This window comes from Saimiri boliviensis, chromosome 17 (genome assembly GCF_048565385.1).
Source record: "Saimiri boliviensis isolate mSaiBol1 chromosome 17, mSaiBol1.pri, whole genome shotgun sequence".
NCBI classification, from domain to species: Eukaryota; Metazoa; Chordata; class Mammalia; order Primates; family Cebidae; genus Saimiri; species Saimiri boliviensis.
In genome coordinates, this window is record NC_133465.1 from 64,189,591 (window position 1) to 64,206,065 (window position 16,475).

Here is a 16,475-nt window from a genome sequence, read left to right on the forward strand (position 1 = left end):
TCCTATCTCAGCCTCCCAAGTAGCTGGGACCACAGGCACACACCACCACGCCTGGCCAATTTTTGTATTTTTTGTAGAGATGAGGTCCCACCATGTTGCCCAGGCTGGTCTCAAACTCCTGAACTCAAGTGATCTCCCTGCCTTGGCCTCCCAAAGGGCTGGGATCACAGGTGTGAGCCACCGTACCCAGCCTACATTTTTATTGTAACTTTGATTTTTGACAAGTATCTGGCAATAAGATGGAAAGAAATATGAGGGTCAGGGTCAGAAGTCCTTTCTGTAGTCAGAGGGGTTGTGTCTCCAGGCAGGACACCAATGGTCATAGGGTGTTGTAAGTTCTCCTGCCCGTGGCTCTGTCCAAGGAGTCCTCCAAGGCCTGCTCAGCCAGAGGATGGCACCGAGTGTGCTCAGGAGCAGAGGCACCTTCAGGAGTAAGAGGAGCAGGAAGTAGACATTGCTGGACCTGTAAGACAGAGAGAGTGACCGGCAGTGAGCTGCCTCCTCCGGGAAGTCCAGGCTCTGCCTCTCTCCTTCTTTTCTTCGAGATCCGGTCCTGTGCCCTCAAAACCCAACATCAGCATCAAGCCTGGTGGGTACCAGGGTCCGGCAGCCCCATGCTGAGGGTCACAGGTTCCTGACCTTCAGCTCGGAACTAACCTTGAGTGTCAGGACCCAACAGACGCAGGAAGGAGGTTGGTGAGGGATGGTGAAGAAGAGAGATATGGGAACCCAGGCGGGAACTGGCTCCACAAACAACTTCCTGAGCAGATCCCTCAGCCACCGATGCCTCCAGGAACTCAGCTCTTGCTGGGAACAAAAGCTCAAGGATGAAATATTCCTGTACAACCACCCTCACTCAAATTAAAGATGATCACGAGAGCAGCTCTTTGGCTTCAACTGCCTAACAACCTCAACCCCAAGGAGTGACCTCTCCAAGCTCAGCCCACAGCCAATCCCCTCACCCCGTGGGTCCCACTACGCTGCTCCCATTCCAACTCCTCAAATGCTGCATTCTCTCCCCAAAACAGGCCACTGTGCTATCTCTCCACCTTCCAGGCCCTCCACCTTTTGGGCTTGTCGGACACCCTCCCTGATGGTCTCTAAGATGAGCCTCTGTAACAAACCCTGTTGGTGCCCTGCCCCATACCCCCTTTGCCCACTTGAGCTCCTGGCAGCTGCAGGCAGTCTTGGCCCCACCAAGGATTTCCCAGCTCAAGCTCCCCATTTCTGCTTGAGTTTATCTACAGGAGCGCACACATTTTCCTGTGCAGAGCAAGCCAGATGGGCCACAGAATTCACGCCCCCAGGGGTGCCTTCTGCCTGGAAGATTCTGTCTCCGGTTCTGAGGAATATTCTACACAATCTCTCATAGGGTGCCCAGAAGGACTGATCTCCAGTTACTCCAGTTACGACAGTGATAACCACTTCATTACGGTACCTCTCAGTGACTTTCCTCTTTCCTGGTGTCACTTTCTGCTCTCTCAATGTACTTCCTGAGATCACCTCTCAATAAACAAATCACTCCTAAGTCCTTGTCTCAGGACCTGATTCTGGGGAGTCCCAAACTAAGACAGTCTCTTTGTTTTTTGTTTCCATTGAACATCTTGTATTTCCTTGATAGCCTAAATTATGCCCCGCCAACTTCCCACACACTCTGTCACCCTATCTCTTTACACCTGCTTTATTTTCCTCCCTAATAATTAACATGAGTTGACATATTTCCTTGATCTATCAGCTATCTATCCATCTCTATTACATCTACCATCTATGATCTCCATCTGTCTATCCAGCCAGCCAGCCAGCCATCTCTATCATCCGTCACGTCATATCTTTGTCTGTCTGTCTGTCTGTCTGTCTGTCTGTCTGTCTGTATGTCTATCTATCTATCTATCTACCTATCTACCTATCTATCTATCTATCTGTCTGTCTGTCTGTCTATCTATCCATCTGGCCGTTGTCTAAATCTACCTATTTGCAACTTCCTCAAGAGCACAATCTTGCCCATTTGTTCACTGTTGCATCTCTAGAATCTTGATCTGTTTCTGGCACATAACAAATAAATATTTGTTGAGTGGGAAACCTGTCTAGGAAGCCCCACTCTAGGAAAGACGCTACACAAATGGCACTGCGACATGTGCACCTTACCCTCGGCATTGGCCAGGCCCGGTGGGAGATCCAGGTGTCTTCACAGAGTTCTCGGCCCTGGAGCCTGTGGTGGAGGCTGAGGGTAAAGAACAGAGAGGCTCAGTGCCCTATGCCTGACTCCTCCCAGCTGAGTACCTGGCACCTGCATGGTTCTGACTTTATAAAGCAGAGGACACTTAAGGAGGCAGCTGGACAGATGTTCTGGGATCATCTCCCCATAGGCAGACTGAGGCCTGACTGGAGTGCGAGAACATCCCCATCCAACCCCATTCCAATGGATGCTATGCTCTGCAGCCAGGCGGGCATTTTATAAACCAAGACCAGAGGATGACAGCCTTGTCCCATGTTGGTGTCCCCCATCTCGCTGAAAAGAGATGCCGAGGGTCAGTTAGACTGAGGTTCCAAAAGCCCCCATCCTTGCCACACACCACCACTGCCCTCCAGCACACACTGTCTCTCTCTCACACACACACACACAAACTCTCTCACACCTGCACACACTCTCACATGTGCACTCACACACCTTCACACACACCCACTCACATGCACATGCTCTCACACACACCTTCACACCTGCATTCACTCTTACATATTCACACACAACTCATCTTCACACACTAACCACACACACTCACTCACTGAAACACACACGTATTTCCCACACTCATTCACACGACACACTCCGTCCTGAGTCTCTGATGCACAACACTAGGCCCAGTTCTTTTCTCCTGAGCCAGAATTTCCGTGGCTGCTCTGCAGAGAGACGACCTCAGATGCCTGAGAAAAGAGGCTCTTACCTGAGGAAACCAGCACTTGAACCTGGAAGAAGGGTTCGGGCAGGAGGCCGGACAGGCCGTCTTCCTGCAGTATCGTTGCAATCCCACATCGGTATTTTCCTGCATCTTCTGCCGTGAGGTTCTCCAAGGTCACGGTGAAGGTACGGTCCCCAGGATGGTCTGTGATGATCACTCGGTCACTCCTCACCACTGTCTCAGACCCTGTGGTCTCCACAGTTTCATGCCAAAATGGCAAGCATGGTTGTCTGCACCAGTATTTGTTAAACATCTTGTATTTCTCTTCATACTGACACTGCACACTCAGGGATGACCCCACAGTGCCCATCACAGTGCTGGGGCCACTCACAGTCAGACAGCCTAGAAAACACAAGTGCGTTTCCCCATCTTCACCTGGAAGAGCCTGGCCCCCTGGAACCTGGAATGTCAGGTCCTCTGCACGCCCAGTGTTGCCTGAGGCTGGAGGAGGGAGGAGTCAGGAACCAGGTGTGATGCCCGGTGTGGGATCCTGAGACTCCAGAGGCCATGCCCAGCCTGGGTGTGCTCAGCCATCTTAGAATATCAGGGGGAGAGGCTTGACCTTGGTGGCTTCAGACAGGTCTGGGTCCCCCAGAAGTGTCAGTCCTGAGAAGAAACACCTGTAGGGCTCCGCTCCACGCTTTATTCAGTCCAGACCCTGACCCTGAGCCAGTGTGGGCAGCCCCCTCCTCCTCCACCCCGACCCTGCTGCCATCCAACAAGCTCCCCACCTACCCAGCCTTGCAAAGAACCTGACTTTCTCCTTCCAACATCATTTACGGAAACTCTCAGACAGGCTGGCCACAAGCCTTCCGGGTCAGACATCACAGGTTCCTTCCCACCCTCTCTTCTCTGCAGCACCCACCCGCCTTGGCATGTCCTGGGCTTCTTCAGATCTTCTGCCCCCTCCGAGATTTCGACATTACTCTCCCTGTTCCAGTCCCCTTCTCATTCCTCCACCCATTCTGCAGGCTCCGGGTCCAAATGATTAGGACCCAGCCCCATAAACTCTCTGCTTCCTGCCTCGGGGGCCTCACCAGTCCTAAACAGCTGCTGTCTCATCTGCCCTTGGCAGGGAGGTGGTAACCCAGGGCACAAAGACTATTGAGAAATGGTTTCGGCAAAATACCAAGCTCCTGAAAAGGAATTATGGATGTAATCTTTCTACCTATCGTTTTTTTTTTGTTTGTTTGTTTGTTTGTTTTTCGCTTTTGTTACCCACATCTTGTTACTCCACAGGCTGGAGTGCAATGGCGCGATCTCGGCTCACCGCAACCTCCACCTCCTGGGTTCAGGCAATTCTCCTGCCTCAGCCTCCTGAATAGCTGGGACTACAGGCACGCGCCACCATGCCCAGCTAATTTTTTGTATTTTTAGTAGAGACGGGGTTTCACCATGTTGACCAGGATGGTCTCGATCTCTTGACCTCGTGATCCACCCGCCTTGGCCTCCCTAAGTGCTGGGATTACAGGTATGAGCCACCGTGCCCGGCCCCTACCTATCATTTTTCTATCTATCCATCTGTGGGGAGCAGCACAGGCCAAATCCTGGGGCCAAGAGAGCCCAGGTGCCGCTTGTGGGAGGCTGTGAGCAGCAGGCCAAATCCTGGGGCCAAGAGAGCCCAGGTGCCGCTTGTGGAAGGCTCAAGTCCTGATGATTCAGGTCCAGCCCGTGGACGGCACGAGGCGGCACGGGGCTGGTAGTGGCACGAGGCACACCAGGCCGGAATTTTCCAACTGCAAGCTTCCTTTGCCCCGCCTCCTTGCCTGGCCTATTTAAGCTGTGAGCTCAGCAACAATAAACGAGACTTGATCAGACTCCTGTCTTGTCTCCATTTCTCGCGTCTCCTGCCCATCCATCCCCACTCCCTCCCTTCGGGGCCCCTGTTGTCGTCCTGCAGGTCGGGACATCCATCCATCCATCTTTCATTCAATCACCCATCCATCTAGGTAATATGTTGCCATTCACTGATGGCGAGGCTTTGCTATGTTTTATTGTGAATCAAAAGTAAAACCTGGCCAGGTGTGGTGGCTCATGCCTGTAATCCAGCACTTTGGGAGGCTGAGGGGGATGCATCTCCTGAAGTCAGGAGTTCGAGACTAGCCTGGCCAATATGGACAAACCATGTCTCTACTAAAAATACAAAAAAAGTAACTGGGCGTGGTGGCGGGTGCCTGTAATCCCAGCTACTTGGGAGGCTGAGGCAGGAGAATCACTTGAACCCAGGAGGTGGAAGTTGCAGGTGAGCCGAGATCCTGCCACTGTAGTCCAGCCTGGGTGACAGAGTGAGACTCCATCTCAAAAAAAAAAAGAAAAGAAAAGAAAAGAAAAAACCTTATCTTTTGCGTCTTCATTTTATTATCTCACATTTTCTCATTTTATTTCCCAGAAAGCAGGCTTAAGGGGCTCAGTGATCTATTCTGTGTTAAAATGCTGTCTGCTCTCTGAAGCAGTGGTTCTCACCTGGGTGGGTGAGGGGGATCATTTGGCAGTGACTACAGATGTTTTTGGTTGTCCCAACTTGGAGTGGGGAATTGCTGCTGGCATCTGGTGGGTAGAGACCAAGAATGCTGTTAAACATCCGGCCGGGCGCGGTGGCTCAAGCCTGTAATCCCAGCACTTTGGGAGGCTGAGGCGGGTGGATCACGAGGTCAAGAGATCGAGACCATCCTGGTCAACATGGTGAAACCCCGTCTCTACTAAAAATACAAAAAATTAGCTGGGCATGGTGGCGCACGCCTGTAGTCCCAGCTACTAGGGAGGCTGAGGCAGGAGAATTGCTTGAACCCAGGAGGCGGAGGTTGCAGTGAGCTGAGATCGCGCCATTGCACTCCAGCCTGGGTAACAAGAGCGAAACTCCGTCTCAAAAAAAAAAAAAAATCCTACAGTGCACAGGACAGCTGCCTATACACAGAATAACGCCCCCAAATGTCCACAGTGCTGAGTGCCAGGAGCCTTGTCCCAGGGAAGAACTGCCTCTCAGGCTCAGGCCTGGGAGCCAGGAGCGGGTGGCGGCACCCAGTCCTCTCCTGCAATTGCTGCTGCTCTAAGCTCAGGCTCTGCGGGCGCTGTTAGCCTGTTCTTTCAGGTCCTTAAACCTCTCTTGATGATTTGGGGCTAATTCCGCAGGTCTGGGAGGAAGAACATTGTGGGGCACACACTGAATCCCACCATGGAGCCTCCCTCCCCTCGGATATTCAGTCCAGACCCTGACCCTGAGCCAGCATGGGGAGCCCCCTCCACTTCCATCTCCACCCCAACCCGGCGGCCACCCAGCAAGCTCCCCACCTACCCAGCCTTGCAAAGAAACTGACTTAACTCCTTCCATCATCATTTATGGAAACTCTCGGACCAGGGCTGACCACAGGTTCCCAGCTGTCTCACCCTTCCAGGGTCCGTTTCGTAGCAGCCCTGGGGCCAGGGTTCCCACTTGAGGATGGACACCCAGAGTTCCCATGCTGGGATGGAAGTGCCTCCAGATATGTAAGCAAAACTTTACAAGGAGGCACAGCGGAAATTGACATTGAATTATAGAAGAAGCAGTGATCTTGGAAATAAAAGTTTTTTAGGTTTGCACCCTGACTGTGCCTTTTATTAACTGTTTAATCTAAATTATTTGTACCTCTATGAGCAAGCCTGGGTCTCTTGTTTTCATCAGGATTGCAATGAGAATTAAATTAGATAATGGGAAACAAGACCAGTGATTAGCCCAGTAAGTACTGGTTTTCTGCTCCCTATTCTCCCTTTTCTCTGATGGATTGAGGCAGCATTCCTGATTTTAATAATGATGATAATAATGATTAAAGTTGCCCAATCTACTTAGGGCTTACTGTGTGGGAAGCAGTCTACCATTTAATCCCCACCCTATCCCAATGAGGAGATTTGAGAAGCTTCTATGCACACCTTCCTCTCTCTTCCTTGGCATCATTTCTTCCCCTTGCCCATGGCCAGGCTTTTCTTGTCCCTGCTCACCCTGACCTGCCAGAGCAGACCTCCCTGCACCAGGACCCACCCTGCTCACCTGGGACACAGAGAAGGAGCAGAGCAGAAGGCAGCCCGGCAGCCCCAGCCCTCCGGGTCATCTCACCGGCACGGAAGTCCCTTGTGGCAGCAGAGTCTGAGGCTGGAGCCCAGTCACAGAGGGTCAGCTCACCTGTGCCCTCTTTGCTGTTCTAGACACCGCTCGTTTCCTTCTCCAGCCTCTTCTGTGTTTGGTTTTTAGAGCTGGTCAGAGTATGGAGGAAGCCGGGGACACAGGGCACTGTGTGGTCAGGTGAAAACAGTGCTGAGAACTGGCTGAAGTTCTTCCTAGTAAAACATGTTTGCATTTACAGTTCCCCTTTCTGTTCCCAGTGAAGACAACGTTCCCCTCATTAACCACAGCAGAACTGCCCTTCTCCAAATCACAGCACGGCCTGGGACAGCAGTGAGACTGGGCCAGCTGTCATCTGCATCTTCTGGGCAGGTTCTCCCCTCGGTGAATGGTCAGTTTCCTGCGGTTGGCATGAGCTGTCCCAGGGCCTGGCTCAGCCTTCTCTGGATGAGACCAGCTATTTGCAAGGCCCAGTGTAGGGTTCCACGTAGGGTTCCAAAATGATTAAGAATTTCAAGAATTTCAAGATGATGACAGCCAAGCATTAAGCATGGGGCCCTTCTAAGAGCGGGGCCTGTGAGGCTGCATGGGGTGGGGGCACACCCAGGATGCCCACTGGTCCATCTCTGATCCTTGGTGGTACAGATGGGCTGGGTGCAACCTCGGGGGCTCTGACCTCCTACCCCCTGGCTTTTGCTCTGACCTCAGCAGACCCCAGATGTTCTTGTCTTGGTCATGTTCTCCTGAACGTTTTTGCAGACCTGGCACCAAGCAGGGCTTGACGGACCAGCTATAAGCCTTGCTTTTGAGCTATGTGGCTCTTCCTGTCACCCAAGATGGTCACAGAAAAGTTTCAATAAATCAAGAGCTAACTCAGGGGAACCTGGCCAGAAGTTGCCCGATATACACAGAATGGCTGCAGAGGACGTATAAATGCAGGCACAGCTTCAGAACGCCTCATCCAGGGACTTGGATTCTTGGAACGAGGAAACTCTAAAATCCTGGCATTCTGCTATCAAATGTCTCCTCCTATGTGGGTGTTTCAATAAGTGTATTTCCTGCTTGTTCATTTTTGCTGCATTTGGAGTCCTCATATTTTGTGTGTGTGTGCACCTGTGTGTGGTGGATGGTATATGTGTGTGGTATGTGGGATATATATGTAGTGTGTGAGGTATGTGTGTATGTATGTACATGTGATGTGTGGGGTGGTGAGAGTGGAGTGTGTATGTGTGATGTGTGTGGTGAGTGGTGTGTGTGAGATGTGTGTAGTGTGTGTACGTGTGTATATGTGGTATGTGTGTGGTGTGTGGAGTGTGTATATATGCATGCATGTGGGGGTGCGGGGGGTGTGGGGGGATGTCCATGCGTGGTGTATGTGTGTGGTGTGTGGGGTGGTGTTTGTAGTATGTGTATGTGTGTGCATTTGAGGGAGCATGTGATGTGGTATGTATGTACATGTGCTGTGTGTGTTATGTGTCAGATGGTGTGTGGTATGTGTATATATGAGGGGTGTGTGTGTCCATGCATGGTGTATGTGGTGTATGGGGTGCTGTGTGTAGTGTGTGTACATGTGGTATATGTGGTGTCTGAGGTGGTGCGTGTATATGTGTGCATGTGTGGAAGTGGGGTGTATGTGTGTACATTATGTGTACATGTGGTGTGTGTGTGGGGTGTGGAGTGGTGTGTGGAGTGTGTGTATATGTGGTGTATGTGTTTGGTGTGTATAGTGTGTATATGTGTATGTGTGGGGGTGGGGGTGTGTATGAAGTGTGTGTGGTGTGTGAAATGGTGTATGTAGTGTGTGTATGTGTGTGCATGTGTGGGGGTGGGGGTGGGGTGTGTACATGTGGTGTATTTGTGTGGTGTGTGGGGTGGTGTGCATAGTGTGTGTATGTATGTGCATGTGTGGGGTGGGTGTGTGTGTGTGCATGTGTTGTATGTGTGTGGAGTGGTATATATAGTGTATGTATGTGTGTGCATGTATGGGGTGGGGGTGGCGGTGTGCATGTGTGGTGTGTAGGGGTGGGGTGTGTGTGTACATGTGGTGTTTGTGTGTATGGCGTGTGGGGTGTGCATTGGTGTGCACATGTGTATGGAGGGGAAGCAAGAGCTGAAAGTGATAAGATGTCTCCCCTCGCAGCCTGCACAGCCAGTTTTGAGTCCCACCCTTTGCGCCTGGCTCTGGGCGCTAAGGAAAGGCTTGCCTGGTCCTCAGTCTCCCTGGAGTTGTGACGAGGGCTGCTCAATGCGCCTTTCTCAGAAGGCAGGGATCTGAGCCTGTGGAGGAGATGGCGCACGGCTACAGACTTTTCCAGAAGGCACTCTCACCATCATCTGCACAAGCCGCCGGGTGCATGGGTTGTATTAGTCAGCGCTTTCTGGCTCACGTTGCCATAGCAAAACTCCCAAATCTCAGCATGTTGTAGCCACAAAAGCTTGTTTCTCACTTGTCTACATGCAAGCGGTGGGTCAGTGTTGCCTGGGCACCAGGCTGCCGGAGCCCAGTCCGCTGGAGGAGAGGGAAGTCACCGGGTGGCTCTCACAGCCTCTGCTCTGGCTCGCCTGAAGTCAGTGGGAAGGAGAAGTTCAGTCCTCCCGCAGGGGAGGCAGCAAGTCGCTGCCCACAACCACAGACCCCACCCCTGGAGGTTCCCGAACCCGGCTGGAAGGGACCCCGCGGCATCCGGACTCCGTGGCTTCTTGCTCATCCCAGGTCAGGGCAGGGAGAGGCTGCAGGGCCTGCTTAGAAATAGTCATTGTGAGTTTCATAGCTAGGACCAGACACTTTGCCAAATGCAGAGGCCATGGCAATGCCACGGGGAACCCAACTTTGAAGCAGATGTACTCTGGGCCCTGGAGTTCCCCAGGAGATGACAGATTCCTTGAAGAGATGACCCGCATCTGGGACATCCAGGCTTTTTCCACGTCAAGGCCAGCATCTGGAGCCACTGTCCCCTCCCGAGCAGGCCCTTGTCCTCCCGTCTCTGAAACCTGTCCTGTAAAATGCTCTCCGCTCCAGGAGGGCGGAGCTGGGGGAGGTTGGAGAACAATGAACACTGGTCATGAGGGACAGCAGGGCAGGGAGCCAGGGGCCCCACCTGGCACGGCGGCACACTGAGACTCCGACCATCACTGACCTTGGGGGACAGCTCTCAGGGCTCCCAGAAAGTTAAGATTTCATCCGGGAGGGGTGCATTCTCAGGGCGAACTCCGGGTTTGGGATGTGTAGGGCAGAGTGAGCAGCCCCACACACTTCTCTCTGCCTTTCAGGGCTGTGCTTGTCTTTCTTCTTCCTCGAAGGCCGTCGTCCTTCCTCCCTTCTCATTCTCCCAGGACGACCTCTCCTGCAAGGCACCCCTGCCTGCTCCAGGTCTTCCAGATCCCTCCCTCTGGGGTCCCTGTTACCTGCAGTGTTGATTTCTGTATTTAATCTCATGTCCCTGTGTTGTCATTGTCCTGTTGCATGGGGTCCATTTCCAGGTGAGGCTGTAGCCTCCACAAAGGCAGGACCAATCTGGTCCTGCCTTGACCCAGAGATCAGACAGAGCTCAGCCTCAGCCTCGGGAGCTGAATTGGAGGGTGAGAGGTCAACCCTTCCACACTTTCCAGGAAAGAGGATCAGGAATGTATGAAGGCCTTGGGTCTCTTTTCTCTCACCTCTCCTACCCCACATCGATCCATTTGGAGACTGGTTCTCAGTGACCTGTTGCATCATGGTGAGAATGGACAAGCACCCAAGGGTGGTGGACCCGCTGCCGGCTTTCCTCCCTCCCCACTGGGCACTCAAGGGAGACATCAACAAATGGGAAGTCTCCCGACTAGCTCTGGGCAACAGACACCTCTCTGGGATCTTGTTACAAATACCGGGCTCTTTAGGGAGCAGAGTGTGGGGAGGGTCTTTCCAACATGCGGGGCTGGGGCACTGCTGGGAGCCTTGCTCAGGGAGGGTCTCTACCTGACTCACATGGGCCATGTAGTAGAGTGAGGAAGGTTCTGACCTTGAGCTGGGAGCCCTGCACTCAGATTTTAAGGTCTGCTATTCACTAGTTATAGGACTTCAGGCAAATCAACAAAAGTTTCTTAGCATCAGTCTCCTCATCTATGAAATGGGAATAAAAATATTCACCCTGCTCAATCCCAGGAGTTGAGCAGAGGCATCTGAAGGTGGTGGCATCCCTCTGAGGAACTTTCCTCTTTTGATCTACATACCGTGTACTTTGTACATTTAAATTCTGCATACCCATCTCAATGCCCCTGCCAGATCACTTTTAAATAAGATGACTGGAACAGGAAAGATGAACTAAACTGTCATCATGGGACGTGGGGAGGGCGGGATTTGAAACCCAGTCTTTAGTGGGGTCCCAGCTCTGGCTTTTGTAGGGATTGCAGCACTCAGGCAGGGGTAACATGGGCTGAGAGATGGCAAATGGAAGACGTCTCCCTCTAAGTCTTATTTCACTTAGTATCTGTTCCCGGAGCAGCAGGAAGTATCTTCAGGGGAAGTTAATAACACAACAAAGCCTGCTTCTGGGTCTCTGCTATGGACCGATAGGTTCCCTCCAAAATTCGTATGTTGAAGCCCTAACCCATAATGTGGTGATGTTAGGACATAAGGCCTATGAGAGGTAATTAGGGTTAGATGAGGTCATGAGGATCGGGCCCTCATCATGGGATTAGTGCCCTTATCAGAAGAGGAAGAAAGAGAGCTCACTCTTTCTTAGTCCATTTAAGCTGTTACTTCAAAATACCATAGACTGGGTGGGTTATAAACAACAGAAATGTATCACTCACAGTTCTGGAGGCTGGAAAGTCCAAGATCAAAGTGCCAGCAGATTCGGTGTCTGTTGAGGGCTCACCTTCTGGTTCATAAAGTGTACTTTTTTGCTGTCTTCATACGGTGGAAGGGGCGAGACAGCTCTCTGGAGCCTCTTATATAAGGGCACTAATCCTATTCACAAGGGCTCCACCCCCACAACTGAATTATCCCCAAGGATCCACCTCCTAATACCATCACACTGGGGATAGGTTTCAACACATGAATTCTGGAGAAACGCTAACACTCAGACCATAGGACTCTCTTTGCCATATGAGGATACAGAAAGATGGAGGCCATCTGCAAGTCAGGGAGAGAGTCCTCACCGAACACCAAACTTACCAACATCTTGATCTTGACTTCCCAGCCTCCAGAACTATAAGAAATAAAGATCTCTTGTTTATAAGCCACTCAATTTATGGTATTTTGTTACAGCAGCCTGAGCTGACTGAGACAACGTGCTGGTGTCTGTCCCAACTCTTCACTATTCTGGGTTTTCAGCAAGCATCACCTGTGCGCCTTTTCCCTGGAGGAGCCCTGGCTGGGGCAAGACCCATGTTTGTGGAAACAGATAACCTCTAAACCCTTGGAATATCCTGCCTGGTTAGAGTGTCTTTGTTTATCTGGGGGCTTTGAGCCATGCTGGATGGTTCATATCAGCAATGTGATTATGGCAGGGGCTTCTGGCCATCTAGATGGTTGATGCTATCCATGTAATTCCTCGAGGGGTTGGGAGAACCTTGAGCCATGCGCTTTAGTTTGACCTCTGGAGACTCAGTAACCGACGTCAGTCCTACAGGTGCTCCACGGCTATGTGACTGACCCCAGTGAACTCTGTGGGTACCAAGGCTTGGGTGAGCATCCCTGGTTGGGACACTTTGTGTGTGTCGCCACATCTTGTTGCTAAGATGGGAGAATGAAACGCTGTCTGCAAAACTCCACTGGGCGAGGACAGCTGGCAGCCCGCACCATGCACTTTTTACCTTGGCTATTTTTCGTCAATATCCTTTCAGTGTAATAAACCGTAACCGTGAGCATAACGGTTTTTCTGAGATCTGAGTCCTTCTAGTGTGGCCGAGTCCAAAGCTCAGACTGTTTGCCAGCAACAGCCAGTACGTCGAGAGACAAGCTGCTGGAGCAAGAAAGATGGTTTTACAAGCCAGCAAACCAAAGAGATGGTGGACTCATTTCTTAAAGAACCATCTTAAAAGGCATGAATCTCAAGCTGCTTCTTATACTGGGGAAGGCAGAACAAGGAGGCGTTTGAGCCAAGAAGTGACAGGTGACCACAGCCATGTGGGCATCAGCTGAGGAGGTTGCATGACTTCTTTGTCCTTGGTCAGGTCACAGTGCTCCTATAAATCTTTAGCACAACATTGTTACCTGTGTGTATGTCTCCGTATCGTTTCAGCGGTGTTGCAAAGGGACTATTATCATCCTTCCTTTAAAGTTAAACTATAACTGGGCACAGTGGCTCATGCCTGCAATCCCAGCACTTTAAGAAGCCAAGGCAGGCAGATCACCTGAGGTCAGGAGTTTGAGACCAGCCTGCCCAACATGGTGAAATCTGTTCTACTAAAAATACAAAAGTTAGCCAGGTATGGTGGTGCGTACCTGGAGCTACCTGGGAGGCTGAGACAGGAAAATTGCTTAAACCCAGGAGGCAGAGGTTGCAGTGAGCCAAGACTGTGCCAGTGCACTCCACCCTGAGCAACAGAGTGAGACTCTATCTCAAAAAAGTAAATAAATAAACTATAAACTAAATGTCTCCCACAGTTAGTTTGGGTTATATGCCAAAAGATAGTATTGCAGGGTAGGGGTGTGGTCAGGAGCAAATGGAGTTAGTTATTCTAGACCTGCTTTTCATGGTAACACTACTGATTCATTAAACCTGGGAGTGGCCTTGGGTGCCCCCAATAAGAGATGGAAAGTTTGACTGAATTTTAGTGCTATATGATTAGAGAGCCACCTGTTGTGATGTTAGGGAAACAACATAAGGTACCATCAAGCTCATCGAGCTAGATTCCAATGAAAAAGGGTGTTTACCCAAGAGTACTAGGTCCCACAGGTGTAGGAGGAAGTATGAGCCTAGAAGTTAGAGACCAGCCTGGGCAACATAGCAATACCTCCTCTCTGCCAAAACAAAAAATAAATTAGCTAAGCATGGTGGTGCATGCCTGCAGTCCCAGCTACTCAGGAGGCTGAGGTGGGAGGATCTCTTGAGCCCAGGAGTTCAAGGCTGCAGTGAGCTACGATTGTACCACTGCACTCCAGCCTGGGCAATAGAATGAGACCCTGTCTCAAAAACAAACAAACAAACAAAAATTGCTCAGGTACACACTCCATAAACTAAGGCTCCTAGGCTCCTTTTCTTTTCTCGCTCTGCCAACTCAAAAGTGTTGACCTGAGCTGGGGTCAGGAGTTCAAGACCAGCCTGACCAACATGGAGAAACCTCATCTCTACTAAAAATACAAAATTTGCTGGATGTGGTGGTGCATGCCTGTAATCTAAGTTACTCGGGAGGCTGAGGCAGGAGAATCACTTGAACACAGGAGTTGCAGTGAGGCAAGATCGCGCCACTGCCCTTCAGTCTGGCAACAGAGCAAGACTTTGTCTCAACAACAGCAAAAAAAAAAAACCAGGATGTGAACATGGGCACTCAGAGAGTGTTATGAGTTGGTGAGGTGTCCACACTGGGAGAGGGGGCTGGGAGCGGTGCTGGTCAGAGCCTGAGCAGCAGACAGGACATGGTCAGCCCAGAGAGGAGCAGCAGAGCTCATGAAGGGTGAGGCTGGAACTGGGGGAGCCTGGATAATAACCAGGACTTTGTAATTTTCGAGCTGAGTGATCCTTTATCTTTGAGCCTATAGTCTGCCTTCACGGCACTTACCCATACTCGTACAGTGCCTGGTACTTAGTGGATGCTTGATGAATGTTTTTGTTTATTTTTTAATTTTTATTTATTTATATAGTTTTTGAGACAGAGTCCCCCTCTGTCACCCAGGCTGGAGTGCAATGGTACAATCTCGGCTCACTGCAACCTCCACCTCCCAAGCTCAAGAGATCCTCATGTCTCAGCCTCTCGAGTAGCTGGGATTATAGGCGTGCACCACCACACCTGGCTAATTTTTGTATTTTTACTAGAGATGGGGTTTCACCATGTTGGCTAGGTTGGTCTAGAACTCCTGGCCTCAAGTGATCCAGCCACCTTGGCCTTTCAAAGTTCTGGGATTACAGGAGGGAGCCACCATGCCCGGCCTTTTCGAATGAATGATGGTGGGGAGTGAATAAGGGCCTCACTTGGGTACAGAGATTGGCCTGACAGAGGGCAGCTGGGTGATCCTGGTTCACGTTCCCAGAGGGAATTTCTGTTATTTAGCCTCTGTCTTAACCACCAGATGGTCCCACTGGGCAGGGGGCTCAGTCATCAGAGTCCAAGATGGAGCACCACCCTGGGGACCCAGGCAGGTGGTGCTGAGGACCCAGCCATCCGCAGCTCACGGTTCCAGCCCTGGCATCTAGTTTATGAATTATGTCACAGTTCCCAAAATGTATGGGCAATCTCCCCATATACCCCAAATTGAAAGCAGCAGTCAACCGCAACATTCTTAAAAAAGATAAGAAGACGTTAGCAATCAACACTGATAGAAAGTGTTACAGGGACAAAAGGAGGCCATGATGTCCCCTCACCTTCAGCCATGCTCGTCCTGACTTCCCTTCCCCACACATGGCCGGGGAGCAGCTGGCGCGGCAGCCCGGAGATCCCTGCTCTCTTCTGTGCTAATTTTTCTGTGTTCCTTTTTCCTCAGGTTGGCCCATTACAGAGTTTGGTTCCATTTTTCTGTTTCATGGGTTTAGGATTTTGAAACCCATTGTTGACTGGAGCCTTGAACACCATGGAATGCAAAGACAGGTTCATTAACATTGCAGGTGGCTCACGGACTTGAGATCACCAACGTCCACTACGGCGCAGGCACCTCAGGGGGAAATGCATCCTTCTTGCCTCTTCTGTGTTGGAGGCCTCAGAAGGGAGTCGGGCTCTGTCAGGCCCCAGGGGCTGTGCAGAGAAGGGAATAGCCCCAGGCACGGCTTCGGGACTAGGGGACTAGGGGGCTGTTTCCTGAAGCTGGGGCCAGCACTGCCTCTAGAACCACAGTCACCTCCCCACAGAAATGTTCTTTCTCTGCCAGGTGTGGTGGCTCACACCTGTAATCCCAGCACTTTGTGAAGCTGAAGCAGGTGGATCACTTGAGGTCAGGAGTTTGAGACCAGCCTGGCCCACATGGTGAAACCCTAGCTCTACCAAAAAAATTTAAAAATTAGCTGGATGTGGTGGTGTGGGCCTGTAGCCACAGCTACTCAGGAGGCTGAAGCAGGAGGATCACTTAAGCCTGGGAGGGGAAGGTTGCAGTGAGCAGAGATTACTGAGACAGGAAATGTATGGGCGATGTGCAGTGGTGACTGCACTCCAGCCTGGGTGACAGAGCAAGACCCTATGAAAAGAAAAGAAGAGGAGAGGAAAGGAGAGAAGAAGAAAATGTTCTTTCTTCTGTGGGAGGGCCTTTCTCCCTAGAGGGCATCGATGGGCATCAGGGCTCCCATCATCGAGCT

General features: G+C 51.2%; 1 protein-coding gene across 5 annotated transcripts; it reads right to left on the minus strand.

Annotated features, from left to right (window-relative positions):
- Positions 1-59: 59 nt before the first annotated feature.
- Positions 60-16,475, minus strand: CD300H (CD300H molecule). Of its 5 annotated transcripts, none has more exons than XM_074388938.1 (6): positions 15,555-16,475; positions 6,979-12,992; positions 5,421-5,504; positions 2,943-3,299; positions 2,146-2,221; positions 60-463 (listed from the first exon to the last, which is right to left on the minus strand). In XM_074388938.1, the coding sequence occupies exons 2-6, from the start codon at positions 7,037-7,039 to the stop codon at positions 265-267; spliced, it is 777 nt and encodes a 258-aa protein (XP_074245039.1). In that variant the 5' UTR covers positions 7,040-12,992; positions 15,555-16,475; the 3' UTR covers positions 60-264. The 5 variants fall into 5 exon arrangements, with proteins under 5 accessions (XP_074245039.1, XP_074245038.1, XP_074245040.1 ...); XM_074388937.1 differs by having other exon boundaries at positions 6,979-12,995; XM_074388939.1 differs by having other exon boundaries at positions 6,979-10,079; positions 10,188-16,475.